The 14,617-nt window shown below is 37.4% G+C and overlaps 3 protein-coding genes across 3 annotated transcripts in view; 2 read left to right on the forward strand and 1 right to left on the reverse strand.

Moving 5' to 3' along the window:
- Positions 1-1,403, forward strand: part of LOC111784077 (serine carboxypeptidase 1-like) — a 6,543-nt gene extending 5,140 nt beyond the window's left edge. The window contains exons 11-14 of the mRNA XM_023664905.1: positions 49-170; positions 588-701; positions 1,119-1,164; positions 1,259-1,403. Of these exons, the coding sequence (XP_023520673.1) occupies positions 49-170; positions 588-701; positions 1,119-1,164; positions 1,259-1,342 (366 nt within the window). The 3' untranslated portion in view covers positions 1,343-1,403. The remainder of the gene's footprint in view (positions 1-48; positions 171-587; positions 702-1,118; positions 1,165-1,258) is intronic.
- Positions 1,404-1,778: 375 nt separating this feature from the next.
- On the forward strand, positions 1,779-5,303 carry LOC111784070 (probable protein phosphatase 2C 33). The gene is made up of 5 exons (XM_023664896.1): positions 1,779-2,880; positions 3,268-3,633; positions 3,732-3,849; positions 4,430-4,653; positions 4,747-5,303. Exons 1-5 carry the CDS (start codon positions 2,623-2,625, stop codon positions 5,056-5,058), a joined length of 1,278 nt encoding a protein of 425 aa, XP_023520664.1. The 5' UTR covers positions 1,779-2,622; the 3' UTR covers positions 5,059-5,303.
- A 923-nt stretch (positions 5,304-6,226) lies between these two features.
- LOC111784069 (riboflavin biosynthesis protein PYRR, chloroplastic-like) lies at positions 6,227-11,098 on the reverse strand. Its single transcript, XM_023664895.1, is given in 10 exon segments — positions 6,227-6,548; positions 6,550-6,780; positions 7,049-7,174; positions 7,249-7,494; positions 7,778-7,897; positions 9,204-9,517; positions 9,617-9,742; positions 9,844-9,943; positions 10,134-10,268; positions 10,495-11,098. Coding segments are annotated over 10 exon segments (1,839 nt in total). The 5' UTR covers positions 10,879-11,098; the 3' UTR covers positions 6,227-6,491.
- Positions 11,099-14,617: the final 3,519 nt, after the last annotated feature.

Below are 14,617 nucleotides of genomic sequence, written 5' to 3' on the forward strand. Positions count from 1 at the left end.
AAAAAAAAAAAAAAAAAAAAAAAAAAAAAAAAAAAAAAAAAAAAACAGGAAAGTGTGGCAGGTCCATGGGAGCTATGTACTCATAGAATAAGGTACCGTCACAATGCTGGAAGTATGATTCCTTATCATAGGAACCTTACTTCTCAAGGTTTTAGAGCTCTTATTTTCAGGTCAGTTTTTATTTATTTATTTATTTATTATTCTTTTTAATCAATTTTAGGTCGCAATATAATTTCCAAAAATTTAAATTTTAATATTTTTTCAACTCAATTAACATAATTTTAAAATTTTAAATTAGGTCGGTAACTTATCTACTAATAGTAATAATAATAATAATAATAATAATAATAAAATAAATAAATAAATAAAGAAATAAATAAATAATCAAGTGGGACAGAGAGTATAATCTTGATCTTCATCCCTATTTAGTCAACAAAGAGGAAACTCTTTCGGGTCCTTTTTTGTGGGACCCGCAGAATAGATAAATACCTCGAGAAGTGTTTTTATTATCGGTAATAATTACTCGGGGGAAAGATTTAACTTTTAATATTAAAAAATTGTTGTCTTTGTTGATTATGAATGAACAGTGGAGACCATGATATGTGTGTGCCATACACTGGAAGCCAAGCATGGACTTCTTCACTTGGCTACAAAATTATTGATGAATGGAGGCCATGGTTCTCCAATGCCCAAGTTGCAGGGTATTTATTTATTTATTTATTTATTTGTTAAATTAATAAAAAGTCAAAATAAATAAATAAAAATACTTTTAATGTTTTAAAAATACTTCAAACACACTTTTACATTTTTTTTTTATAGAAGTTTTATCATATTTAAAAAATAATAAAAAAATTTGAATATAATTTTATTAATTTAGCCTATTTTTTTAATGCATAATTATAATTATAATTATTTTTTGGTTAATAAACAAAAATTTATAAGTTATTTTATTTCACGGGTTAAAATTTTATATTTATCCTATAATTTTAGTCTCTCGATTTTAATATTTTTTAAAGGGAAAAAGAATATTTAAAAATTAAAATAAAATAATAAAAAAATATATAAAAAATGTTATTCTTCATTGACAAATCTAACAAATTTTATGTTTCCTTTCAAAGGTATTTACAAGAATATGAACACAATCTCACTTTCCTTACCATAAAGGTATGCATACTTTTAAATTTTAATATTATCAATTATTTATATTTATTTATTTATTTATTTATTTATTTATAATATTAAATAATTACACGTGTAGGGAGCTGGACATACTGTACCAGAATACAAACCTAGAGAGGCATTAGATTTCTACACTCGATGGTTAGAAGGAAATTCAATATAAACCAAATTTAAATGATAGACTTATACAAAAATGTACCAATAAAATACTTAATTAATTTTAATGACCTCGATCAATAAAAAAATTTACTCGTCAATGTACCTTTTAGGCCTAATTATGAGCCATAAAAGAATACGTATAATATCATGATGTACGTGTCCGTACGTGACTTATTGAAAATGTAATTTATGGTCGTGTGACGTATAACTTGCATAAGATCCTGCATTAAAAATCATGGTTCAGTCAGATTATGCATATAATATTTCATTCATGCTTATCATTGTTGATGATATTTGTTGGATGATGAAAGTCCCACACATCGGCTAATTTAGGTAAAATATATTTTGAATTTTTTTAAAAATATTAATAAAATTTTTAATCTAAAAATTTAACTATAATTAAGCTGTTCTCCGTTTCATAATCATTCCTCACGAACTCCACGAGGCGTCTTGTCATTTTCCTTCTCCTCTATTAGCGACGCCATTAATGTGATTCGTTTCTTTGTCCTCTTTCAAAGTCAAAACTCGTTTACAACCCGCGAAAGGATTCTTCATCGGTTGATTGCTTGTTTGCTTGTTGCATCTTCCGGTCGTTTTCCCCACTCAATCATTCAACCCCGCATTTGGTCGTCTTCAAATCCGAAGTCGTTGTCTAAAGATGAATTCATTCTGCCAAATTCTTAATTGATTGATCTCCAATTTTGTTTCCTACTGTTGGTAATTAAATTTCTGAATGGGTTTTGATTGTTTCTGCGATCAGGGGAATCGTTTTTGGCTCTGTTTGTTGGTTGGTCTTATCGCGATCTTGAATTTGAATTAGAATTTATTGGAGGTTTTTTTTTTTTTTTTTTTTTTTAAATTGAGAAATGGATGAGAAATCTTTTGGGGGTGAAATAACTGCGTTTCGATTCAGTTGTTGATTTGAGCCTCTCTATTGATTGTTGGTGGGGCGATATGCCCCCATGATTTCTGAATCTGGAAATGTTATCGTCTTTGTTTGGCGAGTAAATTTGGAAATATATCTATTCTCTTCGCTGTTGCTTGGTCTTTTGGGCTTCGTTAGCATTGTTTGATATTACAGACAAATCAAAGTTTCTATGACATAGTGTTTTAGATATGTTTAGAGGCTAATTTAGTGCTTAATCTGTAATTAAGAGATGTATATGGATGTTATAAGACCAAGCTTCCTTTGAAGGATTAGAATCCAAAGATAAAGGGTTATTTAAGTCTGATTCTATTAACTGAGGTCCGTATTCAAGCATTCTAGGAGCCCCCATTTCCAGAATGGGGCCTTGCTTGTCTGTTGGATGTAAGAGGGCCATGGCTGGTTCCTCTGTATCTTCTGTGCTGAAAGCAAGAAAACTGAAAGACTCAGAAAATGGGCTGGAGTCCAAGGATTCTATGTTTGAGCAGCAGAGTGAAGAAGCAACAGTTCACCGAATTCCGGGTCGGATGTTCTTGAATGGATCCAGTGAAGTTGCCTCACTTTATACTCAACAGGGCAAGAAAGGGATGAACCAAGATGCCATGATTGTATGGGAGGTTAGCTCTTTATTGTCAATATGTCTCATTTATGGGTCTTGTTGGTCCCTTTCAAATCATCTAACTGGTTTTATATTGGTATATCACAAGCTCTTGAATGCATTAGAAAATTGTTCCTTGGGATGGATAGCATGCTTTGTTCTTGGTTCTGTCTTAGTTTATGCTTTATTGTTTGACTGTGCAATGCTTTTCTTAACCCTTTAGTGTATTAGTATCCACTTTTCCTTGAACAAAGTTCAATCCCTGATTTGACTTGTCATAAAGAGGCTTTCAAAGTAAGGGCTTCTTCCTTGTGTGCTTCAATGTGTAGCCTGAAAATGCTCTTAAGTTTCAGAGAATGCAAATAGATGGGGTATAATCACCACTAATCAGATCATGAATTTTCAGCACTTTGGCTCAAGAACAGATACATTCTTCTGTGGAGTTTTTGATGGCCATGGTCCTAACGGTCATCTGGTCGCGAAAAGAGTGAGGGATTCTCTGCCCCTGAAACTGACTGCACATTGGGAAGCTAATGCAAGCAATGAGGATATTTCAAAAGAGTTTGGTCATAAAACAGGTCTCAACAATGAAAATTCTGGGTTAGACACTGATTGGAAGGAAGCTAGTTCTCCCCTTAAGCACCATGAAATTTCTGAAAATATGAAGGAATCATTTTTGAAGGCTTTTAAGAGAATGGATGTGGAACTCAAAATGCAGCCAAGTATTGACTGCTTCTGTAGTGGGACAACAGCAATAGCTCTTGTTAAGCAGGTGGTGTCATTACAACAGTTTTATTACCATATTTACAATATTTTCGTTTTCATTTGATTCGATCGTTCTTAAAGTTCTTATAATTTACTGGCTTCTAGGATCGAGATCTTGTTATTGGAAATGTCGGGGACTCTCGAGCTGTGTTGGGTACCAGAGACAAGGATAATTGTCTCCAAGCAGTTCAGTTGACCATAGATCTCAAGCCAGATATTCCAGGTCCCTCCCTCTCTCTCTTGTCAATGAACTATTCATTTTGAGTTGTTAAAACATTATGTATTTGCTGCTTCTATACTGTCATTTTAGAGAGTATTTGTAAGATCACACGTCGGTTAGAGAGGGGAACGAAACATTCTTTATAAGGGCATGGAAACCTCTCCCTAGCAGACGCGTTTTAAAAACCTTGAGAGAAAACTTAAAAAGAAAAGCCCAAAGAAGACAATATCTGCTTGGGGTGGGCTTGAGCTATTACAAATGGTATCAGAGCCGGACACTGGACGATGTGCCTGCGAGGATGTTGGGCCCCGAAGGGGTGGATTGTGAGATCTCATATCGATTGGAGAGGGAAATGAAGCATTCTTTATAAGGGTGTAGAAACCTCTCCCTAGCAAACGCGTTTTAAAAATCTTGAGAGGAAGCTCGAAGAGAAAGCCCAAGGAGGACAATATCTGCTAGCAGTGGACTTGGGCTATTACAATAACGGACATAATTATAAGTTTTCTCATTTGATTGGATTTGATTGGATATCTGAAGTTTAGAAGCTGAAATCTGGTTTTGATTGCTTTCTAAACTGCAACAGCGGAAGCAGAGAGAATTCTCCAATGCAAGGGTCGGGTATTTGCCCATGAGGATGAACCAGAAGTTGCTAGGGTATGGCTTCCAAACAATGATTCCCCTGGGCTGGCAATGGCACGGTCTTTCGGCGACTTTTGCCTCAAGGACTTCGGTCTAATTTCTGTTCCTGAAATTTCGTATCGGTTTCTGACGGACGAAGACGAGTTTATAGTTTTAGCTACCGACGGAGTATGACATTGACTTCTTAATACCATTTACTAAAATAGATTCATTTGATGACTACTTTCTTACTATCTAAAGTTTGATTCCAACACTTTTCAGATTTGGGATGTTCTCTCAAACAAAGAGGTAGTCGACATTGTGGCATCGACCCCAGCTCGTTCTGCAGCTCAATCATTGGTTGAGTCTGCAACTAAAGCATGGAGGCGCAAGTTTCCTTTTTCCAACATTGACGACTGTGCTGTTGTGTGCCTCTTCCTCGACTCGAACTTGATGGTATCAGATATGAATGTTAAATCCCAGGAGGATAGTTCAGCAGTTCAAGCTGAGACAGCCATGGTGGCTGATGATGTCTCAGGCGCAGCTGGTCTACGGTGTTCGGAAATCGTGCAAACAGTAGGAGTTTCTACATGAACGGTACGATAGAAAACGCTCCCACAATGACTGCACAGATTCTCAAATGTGCCTTGCTTGGTTCCAGGTTAGGATATTTGAAGATTGTTTCTTGAACCCCACAGACTGCTCTTTGCTGTCAATGTTTGTGTACAAATTTTTATGTGTGAATAAACTACTTAAATAACGCACATAAACGTGTGAATTATTTTTAATATCATGTTGGTATATTTTATGTTATAAAATAATTAAATCTTTTCCGAAAATTGGTTGGTGGGGATCAAATGAAAATCTGCCAATCTGAGCAATTGTATAAGATATATATAAGATATATATTCTCGACTAAAGGTCAGAGACCCGAACGCATACTTTATGTTGATAGATTTTAGAAATTTGACTTCTTGGTTGAGAGTACAAGTTTTATGCTAGTTGAGGAGAGCTCGTGTTAGCATTACAACATTTAACGTTTGTATTCACAGATTTTGATAATCCTTTTATTACAACCAATCCAACAGTCGAATTAGGTAGTTAATAGTCGTTTGTGTGTTTTAACATGCCAGTATCTTGTTTGTTCGGTTGTGCTAATACTTCTTGATTTCTTTTAATACGTTTGATGAGTTCTTAAAGACTACATGCACGTGTCCAAAATAGTAACCGCGCTTTAAAGAAGAAGAAATTGGATCAAGAACTTTACGTTTTTGCTTACAAAAAATCGAAAATTGAACTTTGGTTGAGAAATATGAAATAACTTTATACTCTCATAATACCTTTACTTCATGTCGAAAGATGTTGCTTCTGCAATAACTTTCCAATCCTTGTAGCAAAATCTCGGTCCTATCCTCTAATGATAGGCACGAAGACGAAATGAGAATAACGAGCATGTGTGAATTGGAGAAAACTCACTTGAAATGCTCGATCAAAAGAAGAAAAAAAATCTATAATGATGGGAGCTATGGATGCAAGTATTCCTCTTCAAGACTTCGGGCTGGTTTGATGTTCTCCGTTCAAACTAAAAGATACCCTCGATCGAGAAAATGCTCCATTACCTTTTCGACGATTCAGATTATTAATATTATTAAAGAAGTCATGAGAGTAAAAAGGTACATATTTGAATGTTTGGAAGCCAAAATAGAATAAATTTGATGAAATTTCAGAACAAAAGCAAAGTTCCTCCAAGAAACAAGTTGTAGTAAATCATCAAGGGGATGCCCGGTGCTTGAAATCTTCCATAGAGAGCATGTTCCTCTTTTTTATTTCATTATTCAACAATAAGATATAAGTTATACAATAGGCAGAAGTATAGCTGCCTACCAAATCAGAGAGAATTTTCGGATCGAACAATAATGGTTCAACATACATTAGAGCCTCATCGGTACCTAATTTTCGGGGCACAAAGAGGAGATTGCCCATTGGATTCTGAATCATATAATACCACCTTTTAACTGATGTGATTATTAATCTTCTTTCTTGTGCTTTTCGTCAATTGAACTCCACGTTGCTTCCGTTTGGGGTCGATGATTGTCCAAGAAACTCGGCTCTCAATTTCATTAGAAGTCTTCCAAGGTAGTTTAGACCTTCCCCATCTCGACCTCCACCCCAGAAGAGATCATGTGGAGATGCTTCAACAAGAACAGATCCAGCAGTTGATAGCAACATAGATTGCAGATGAGGGTAACTAGAAAATTTGCATTTCAATGCCCGGTACATAACGTCGAGTTTGGCTGTTCGCCAATCAGATCTTATCTGTAACGAAAATCGAGTGATGCCAGAGATTATCATGTGGTCTAGATCATGGAATAGATATCAAACATGCTCATATCTTGTTCTTTTTCCCTCTAAACTTGAAATTTTCAACAGTTTTTATCATTTTTTCTATCTTGGGGCTTTAGAAAAGATGATCAACCTCATCTATCTTCAGAAGATCTATAAGTTTTATGCAATTATCACGCCCAGACATCGTGCCGAAAGAAATACACCGACTTAAACTAAAAACGAGTAAGAGCAGCTATACCATTTTAGGGTGCTGCCTCTGCATTGATCTTCCTATCCTTGCTGCTTCCTCTGGACTTCTTGCTGATTTGATCTTTTCCACGCAATCCTGAGCAGCAGGATCATCAAGCCCAACAAATTTGTGAGCCTGCATATTCGATCAAGGTCAGACAATATTCTATACTTCGAAAGACGAAACAATTCACAAGCAAAGGTACCCACCTGATAATAATGCTCTACAGTCAACCATGTGCAATCGTTACCATTTTCATCAGCGAGATGAATGGGGTGTCGTGAAAAGTTCGAAAAAGCGCCGTAAGGATCCCATGTTTTGTAAAAGAATATGATACTCGACTCATAGGGAGTAACTGTTGGGTCAATTGCAAAGGTTTCATCACAGGATGGGATTACAGGAGCAACATCTAATATTGGCTGAAGAAATCCACTAATTAACATGTCCTTTCCAACCTGTAAGCCAAACTCTAATCTCAGTCAAAATGGAATCCATGCATGCTTATAAATGAAATGAATACTTCAACTGATATGGAAGAAGTCGGAGTTTCTGCTCCATTTGATAACCACTTGGTTTTTAGTTTTTAGTTTTACGAGCGAAAAATAGGGAATATTAAGGAAATAAAAAACAAGCACATTTATTTTGGCCATATCATAGAAGATTGACTAGGAAAGTATTCCACATAAACAAATAAATAGATGAAGTGAAGAGATGATAACATGATAAACTAAAAAGAACCTTCTCATATTGAACATCTATTAGTTCCAAAGCTTGAGACATCTCAACCATTCCAAGTTCACCAACAGGAGATGGTGCATTCCTTCCTCCAATAATTTTAGGTGCAACAAATGCAAAAACCTGAATTGAAAAACATAACGAAATGAATGGCTCAACATCTCATAAGAAAAAAAAAAAAATCAAAATAAAAAATTTCAAGAAGGCAAGGTGGGAGGGAGATTCATTCTGGGTGGAAAAAGTGGCAAACCAAAGGGGATGGTTTCTAAAGGTCTCAACTCTTTCCAATGAGAGGAGGAGTAGTAGTTTGTTAGTACCTATTGGAGCAAGGAAGGATTGGAAGAGCTTGTGGAAATATCTTTAAAAGACTTCCAAAACTAAGGAAACTATCTGTAACAGCCTAACCCACCCACCGCTAGTGAATATTGTCTGCTTTGGCCCGTGGCGTGTCGTTGTCAACCTCACGATTTTAAAATGCGTCTACTAGGGAGAGGTTTTCATACCTTTATAAGGAATGCTTAGTTCTCCTCTCCAACCGATGTGGGATCTCACAATCCACCCCCATTGGGGCCCAGCGTCCTCGCTGGCACTCGTTCCTTTCTCTAATCGATGTGGGACTCCTTAATTCACCCCTTTCGGGGCCTAGCGTCCTTGCTGGAACACCACCTCGTGTCCACCCCCCTTCGGGGCTCAGTCTCCTCGCTGGCACTCGTTCCCTTCTCCAATCGATGTGGGACCCCCCAATCCACCCCCTTTCGTGGCCTAACGTCCTTGCTGGCACGCCGCCTCATGTACATCCCCCTTCGGGGTTCAGTCTCCTCGCTGGCACATCGCCCGGTGTTTGGCTCTAATACCATTTGTAACAGCCCAAGCCTACCACTAGCAGATATTGTCCTTTTTGGGCTTTCCCTTTCGGGCTTCCCCTCAAGGTTTTTAAAATGCGTCAGCTAGGGAGAGGTTTCCACGCTCTTATAAAGAATGTCTCATTCTCCTCCCCAACCAACGTGGGATCTCACATTTTCTTATGGGAACTATCTGATAAGGCAATCTACACGTGAGACAAACTCGAGCGAAGAATACCCTACATGGCTCTATCTTTACATTGGTGTACAAATTGCAAACATCCAAATGACAGAGTCAGCTCTTGTTATTTTATCACTTTGCGAAAACTTTCCAGAGCTATTATAGTCCTCCCAGAAGATCAAAAGTTTCTCCTTTCATTCGCTCTCGGAGGGCACCGTTTCACAAGGATGCAGAAGATTTTATGGGAGAATTTTATTAGAGCTTTTTACAGAAACATTTGGCAAGAAAGAAACAGAAGAAATCTTTCAAGAGAAAGAATTGTTCATCACACACCATTTTCTATAACTAAGCGGTAACATCAGGGAATCAACAATATAGATCCAATAAAAAAAGAAAAGATCAAAACCTCATGTATTACTCCAGATGCAATGGCTGAAGCTGCAAGCGTCCCTCCGCACTCCCACAAAATCGAAAGAAATCCACGATCATGAAAATATTCCATTACATCTCGAGGGTTTAGATTATCGAACTCCACTACTTCAACTCCTTTTGATGCAAGCAGTTTCTGGAAACTCCTTTTAGCACCCCTTTGTGTTACAACCATGGTTGCCATACCCTTTGTGTCCCAAACATTTGCTTCTTCAGGAAGATCGAGAGTCCTCGACATCACAACACGAAGAGGAATATGCCCACCACCATGTCTTGCAGTCAGTCTCGGATCTAATGCAGAGGACAACATTGGGGGAAAACAATGAAGCACTGTTAACAACTAAGTACCACTCATCAACAAGACAGAAAGAGAAAAATGGCAAAACTCACTATCCCTGCGTACGGTATTGCCTCCTACTATAACAGCATCGCTTCTTCCTCGTAATTGAAAAACTCGTTGTCTAGACGAAACACCACTGATCCATGCTGCATGACCAGAACTTGCAGCAATTTTTCCTGATAGTCAAAATCAAATCACTTAACTATAGCATAAGCGAGAAATAGAAAAGAACAGAGAAGGGTACTCGAGAAAATGAACCTAGAATACTAATACCAACCATCAAGAGTCATGGCATATTTAAGCACAGAAAAGGGTACTCGAGACGCAGCTTTACAAATCAACGGAGCATTAACAAGGAAGCATTCTTTTCGAGCTTCCTATAAGACAAATCAACGCTTCATATAAGTGATCTGTAAAAATAATGATCTAACAGTACGTTATGGAAAGCCAAAATCACTTAAGAACAAGAAAAAAAAAAAGGATATGAATCGAATCGAATCGCATCGATTCAACACCTAACGAAGTGAGGCAAAGAAAGAACACAATTTGACAATTCCAATGAATTACCTCAACGGCTCTACTCTTTAGTTCCTCTCCAAGAACATCAACAAGAACCCCTTGACTTCTTAAAGCCCTCACAGCATTTCCTCTTAGATGTTGCAAAGGATGCCGCATACCAACAACTACCCTTTCAATCCCTGCCTAATTGTGCAATTTCAATCGCAGATTTTAACATAATATTGATAACAACAGAACAAAAACAAATAACATCTTCCAAATTTAGCATGCGATTCAACAAGATTCATCAATCAAACATGCTCAGTTCAAACCAGATTTACATCACGGCTGATATTATTGATCGAATTTCAAACTAATCAAGCTCTAAACAAGCGTTAATCAATTGAAAGAACAGAATCTGCATTTAAACCTGGACTAAAGCAGCCACAGCAGTGTTATCGCTAGGGCAATCACTGGACTCCAAATTAAGAAATGCAGTAGCACCACGGCAAAGCTCGCCAGCAGCTTCCACAGCTTGAATCTCAGCAGATTCGGTACCCTGACCGTAGAGGAAGCCCTCACCAGCGACGGCGCCGGATGAGGTGGTGATGATGCAGCCATAGTTGGGATGAGGAGCGGTGCGTCCAGCGGACTTATCGGCAATCTCCGCCGCGCGACGGATGAAAGTGGCTTCGAACAAATGGGAAGTAGAGCTATTGCTGCTGGGATTGGCTGTGGTAGCGGCGGCGGTAACGGCGGTGGGCAGCCTATTGGCATAGATAATAGGGAAAGAAGCTCCCAATGTGAACACCATGGGAATCGGAAATCTGTAGAGGTTTGTTGTCAAGGTTCTTGAGGGCTGTTCTATGGCGATAAACTGCGTACAAAGTCAGAGAGCTTTATCAGCATCAGCATCTTCTTCTTCTTCTTCTTCCTTGTTCTTGCTGGGCCAGAATCATGGGCACAGAAATTGCCGTTCTCTCCAAACAAATTTCTTTTTTTTTTTTTTATATTCTCACATGGAATCCAATTTCAAGATTTAATAATGCTCAACCTCTCATCTTTTTATAGAGCCGAATCTTGGTTAGGAGGTTTCTTTCGTTTTGTTTGTTTGGTCACTCGAAACCATTCTTAGGACGTCGGTCTCAATCTTTTTTCTAAGAATCAAAGTCAATATTAACTCGGAAAGCATCAATTCTAGTAACCCTAAAATTGCAGACCTCGAGTGTAAAAGCAGAAGGGTGCTTGGTGTCACAATCGCACTCTTGATGGCAACGGACTTGCGATTGTGTGATACTCACTTTCTAACGACAAGTAAGCTAAGCCAATTCGTTCTTACATCGCCTATGGCCTCGGTTTAAGAGAAGGTTTTAGAAAATGAAGGCCGGGAGAAATTTTCGAAAGAGAGATTTTGAAAGAAATGTTATATAAGCAAGCAAGAGAGTAACCACAACGGCTCACAGTATATAACTTGGGTAGGGAAGAGTTGACAACTAGTCATATCCTCTATAGTACATTTTGAGGCATTTCATGTCTGACAGGCCTAGACATGATTTTTACTAAAGTTCTACTTCCTAACAATACAAGAGTAAAACACTCGAACATGGAAAGACATAAAGGGTTTGACTTGTCATGGGCATGCGGCCATGGGCAACACGCCTTGGACGAGCATGACCGTGACATCCTCCCCAAATTACTTTCAAACCTGGCGATGTGGGTGGCAGCGGAGTCCAGATCTTCGACGCGTTCCCAGCTAGTTTCCTCCGTAGGGAGATTCTTCCATTTGACAAGGAATTCACGAATCTTCCGTGTAGGTCTTCCTATCTTCCTAACCCTGTCGGCTAGGATCTCCTCTTTTCTTTGGTGTCTCTTTGTTTTAAATCGATGCTCGGTCTAGTTATTACATTTCGCTGGTCGTCGTCTGGGTCAGGGTGATATGGCTTCAAGTTGCTCACATGAATGACTGGGTGGATTTTCATCCATGTGGGTAGCGCAACTCTATAGGAGGTAGCCCCAATCTTTTTAAGAACTTCAACCGGGCCTTCATATTTTCGAACTAGTCTCTGGTCCTTTCGGCTGCAAAATCTGATCTGTTCTGGTCTCAACTTGATGAGGACTTGATCTCCTACTCGGAATTGAAGGGGGCGACGCTTCTTGTCCGCCCACTTCTTCATATGCTTGGAAGCTTTCTCGAAATATGCGATGTTCGTCCCCACTCCCAAATTATGCTCGGCTGAAGTAACAGCCCAACTATTTTTCAAACACATTGTAAAGTTATGAGGCATTCCGTCGAGCATCATCAGTGATAGGGATGGTAGATTCATTGGCACATTCTGAACCAAACTATTCGCGGTATCAAAGCTAGGTTTTAAAACGAGGGCAGAGAGATTTTCGAAAGAGAGATTTTTGAAAGAGACGTTATATAAGCAAACAAGAGAGAAATAACAACGGCTCACAGTATATAACCTTGGGTAGGGAAAAGGTGACAACTAGTCGTATCCCCTATAGTACATTCTGAGGCATTTTATGTTTGGCAGGTCTATACATGATTTTTCCGAAAACGTCATACTCCCTCTAAATACAAAAGTAAAACACTAGAACATGAAAAGACATAAAAGATTTGGCTTGTCATGGCAACACCATTCGCTGCAGGACATAAATTTAAACTAGAAAGACATCTTTTGAAATATAACCATTATATTCAAATTATGTAAAACATTAAAAAAATAATAATAATAATTTTATTAGAAATTTTTCAAAATAATAATTATATTAAAAAAATAGAGAGGCATGATAATGCTTAACCTATAGTGCGATTTTAATCTAAACGGCATACATCATGCAATAACCACACCATACAAAATGTACATCATGTATAATTCAAACAAAAATATTTGACATATCATAAAAAATTAAAATTAATTTAAATACAGACATACCTCGTGTGAAATTGAGAGAATGTCGTGAGCATAAGAATAAGAATATCTAACATTTTTTTTATAAATAAATTTGTTATTTCATCGTAACCAAGCACGAGAATTTTTTATCACCATATTTATCGATTAATATTTTTTAAAATAATTTAGCAGATCTAAAATTTGAGAGTTCGATATATATAATTAAACAACACAGAGATAACAAGATATGATTCCGTTTTTCCGTTTTTCCGTTTTTCAAAGGTTTTTTTTGTACAAAATACACGTTACGAAAATTATAAAAATGACATACTCTTTTTTTTTTTTCAATTTTCTCGTTCGAATTGATAAATGGAAGATGCGATGAAATTTTTGAACTAATTTAAAACTCCATTTCATTAAATTGAATATTAGCGACATATTATTCTCCATTGACTTACTTTTTAAGAAATTGTATCTTACTGACCATTCTAATCTTCATAAATCTATTTTGTCAATATTTTATTCTCTTAATTATATTCCATGTGTTTTTTTTTTTAATTCATCGAGAACAACATATAATACATTTATTGAGAATAACAGAACATCAAATGATTAGACGAATTAATCCTTCGAGAAGATCATATAAACAATGCATGTTTGTAATGGTCCAAGTCCACTGCTAATAGATATTGTCGTCTTTGGACTTTTCCTTTCGAGTTTCTTCTCAAGATTTTTAATACGCATATGCTAAAGAGAGGTTTCCACAACTTTATAAAGAATGTTTCGTTTCTCTCTCCAATCGATGTGGGATCTCACAATCCACTCATCTTCGAGGCCCAAGATCCTCACTAGCACTCGTTCATCTCTCTAATCGATGTGGGATCTCACAGTGTTATTTCGTCTAACGTTGTCTACTAAACCTATACATTCTCATGGATCATATCTCTTGCATACAAGCCGAAGGAGTCCATGCCTTTCAACATGCTATAATTTGCAGTAATCAAACTAGAAGGCAGTTTGGTGCTAGACATAAAAAAGAATGTAGGAGGAGAGGTCGTTGTTAAGGAGACAAATCCTATTCAAGAACGTCCTATCATATAAGGTCGAAATGTGCACAACTCCGAATCCATTTTGCACCTAAGATATCATGCAATTCATCATCACAATAATTGTAACAGTCCAAACCCATTACTAGTAGATATTGTCTGTTTTGGTCCGTTATGCATCACCGTCAACCTCATGGTTTTAAAACACATATGTTAGGGAGAAGTTTCCACACCCTTAGAAAAATATGTTTCGTTCCCCTCTCCAATCGATGTGGGATCTCACAATCCACCATCCTCGCCGGCACACCGCCCAGTGTCTAACTCTAAAACCATTTGTAATAGTTTGAGCCCACCACTAGCAGATATTGTCCGCTTTGGCCCGTTACACATTGCCGTCAATCTCATGATTTTAAAACACGTTTGTTAGGGAGAAGTTTCCACACCCTTGTAAAGAATACTTCGTTCCCCTGTCCAATCGATGTGAGATCTCACAATTATCATGGTTCCAATAACAACTAACTGAACCGACCAAAATTAATCCAAATGGAACAAGTCTACATTTGTTGTTAAACCATCAGTATCGTTGCAGCTCTCACACTTATGTTAATTA

Source organism: Cucurbita pepo, unplaced genomic scaffold, assembly GCF_002806865.2.
Source record: "Cucurbita pepo subsp. pepo cultivar mu-cu-16 unplaced genomic scaffold, ASM280686v2 Cp4.1_scaffold000150, whole genome shotgun sequence".
NCBI lineage: Eukaryota > Viridiplantae > Streptophyta > Magnoliopsida > Cucurbitales > Cucurbitaceae > Cucurbita > Cucurbita pepo.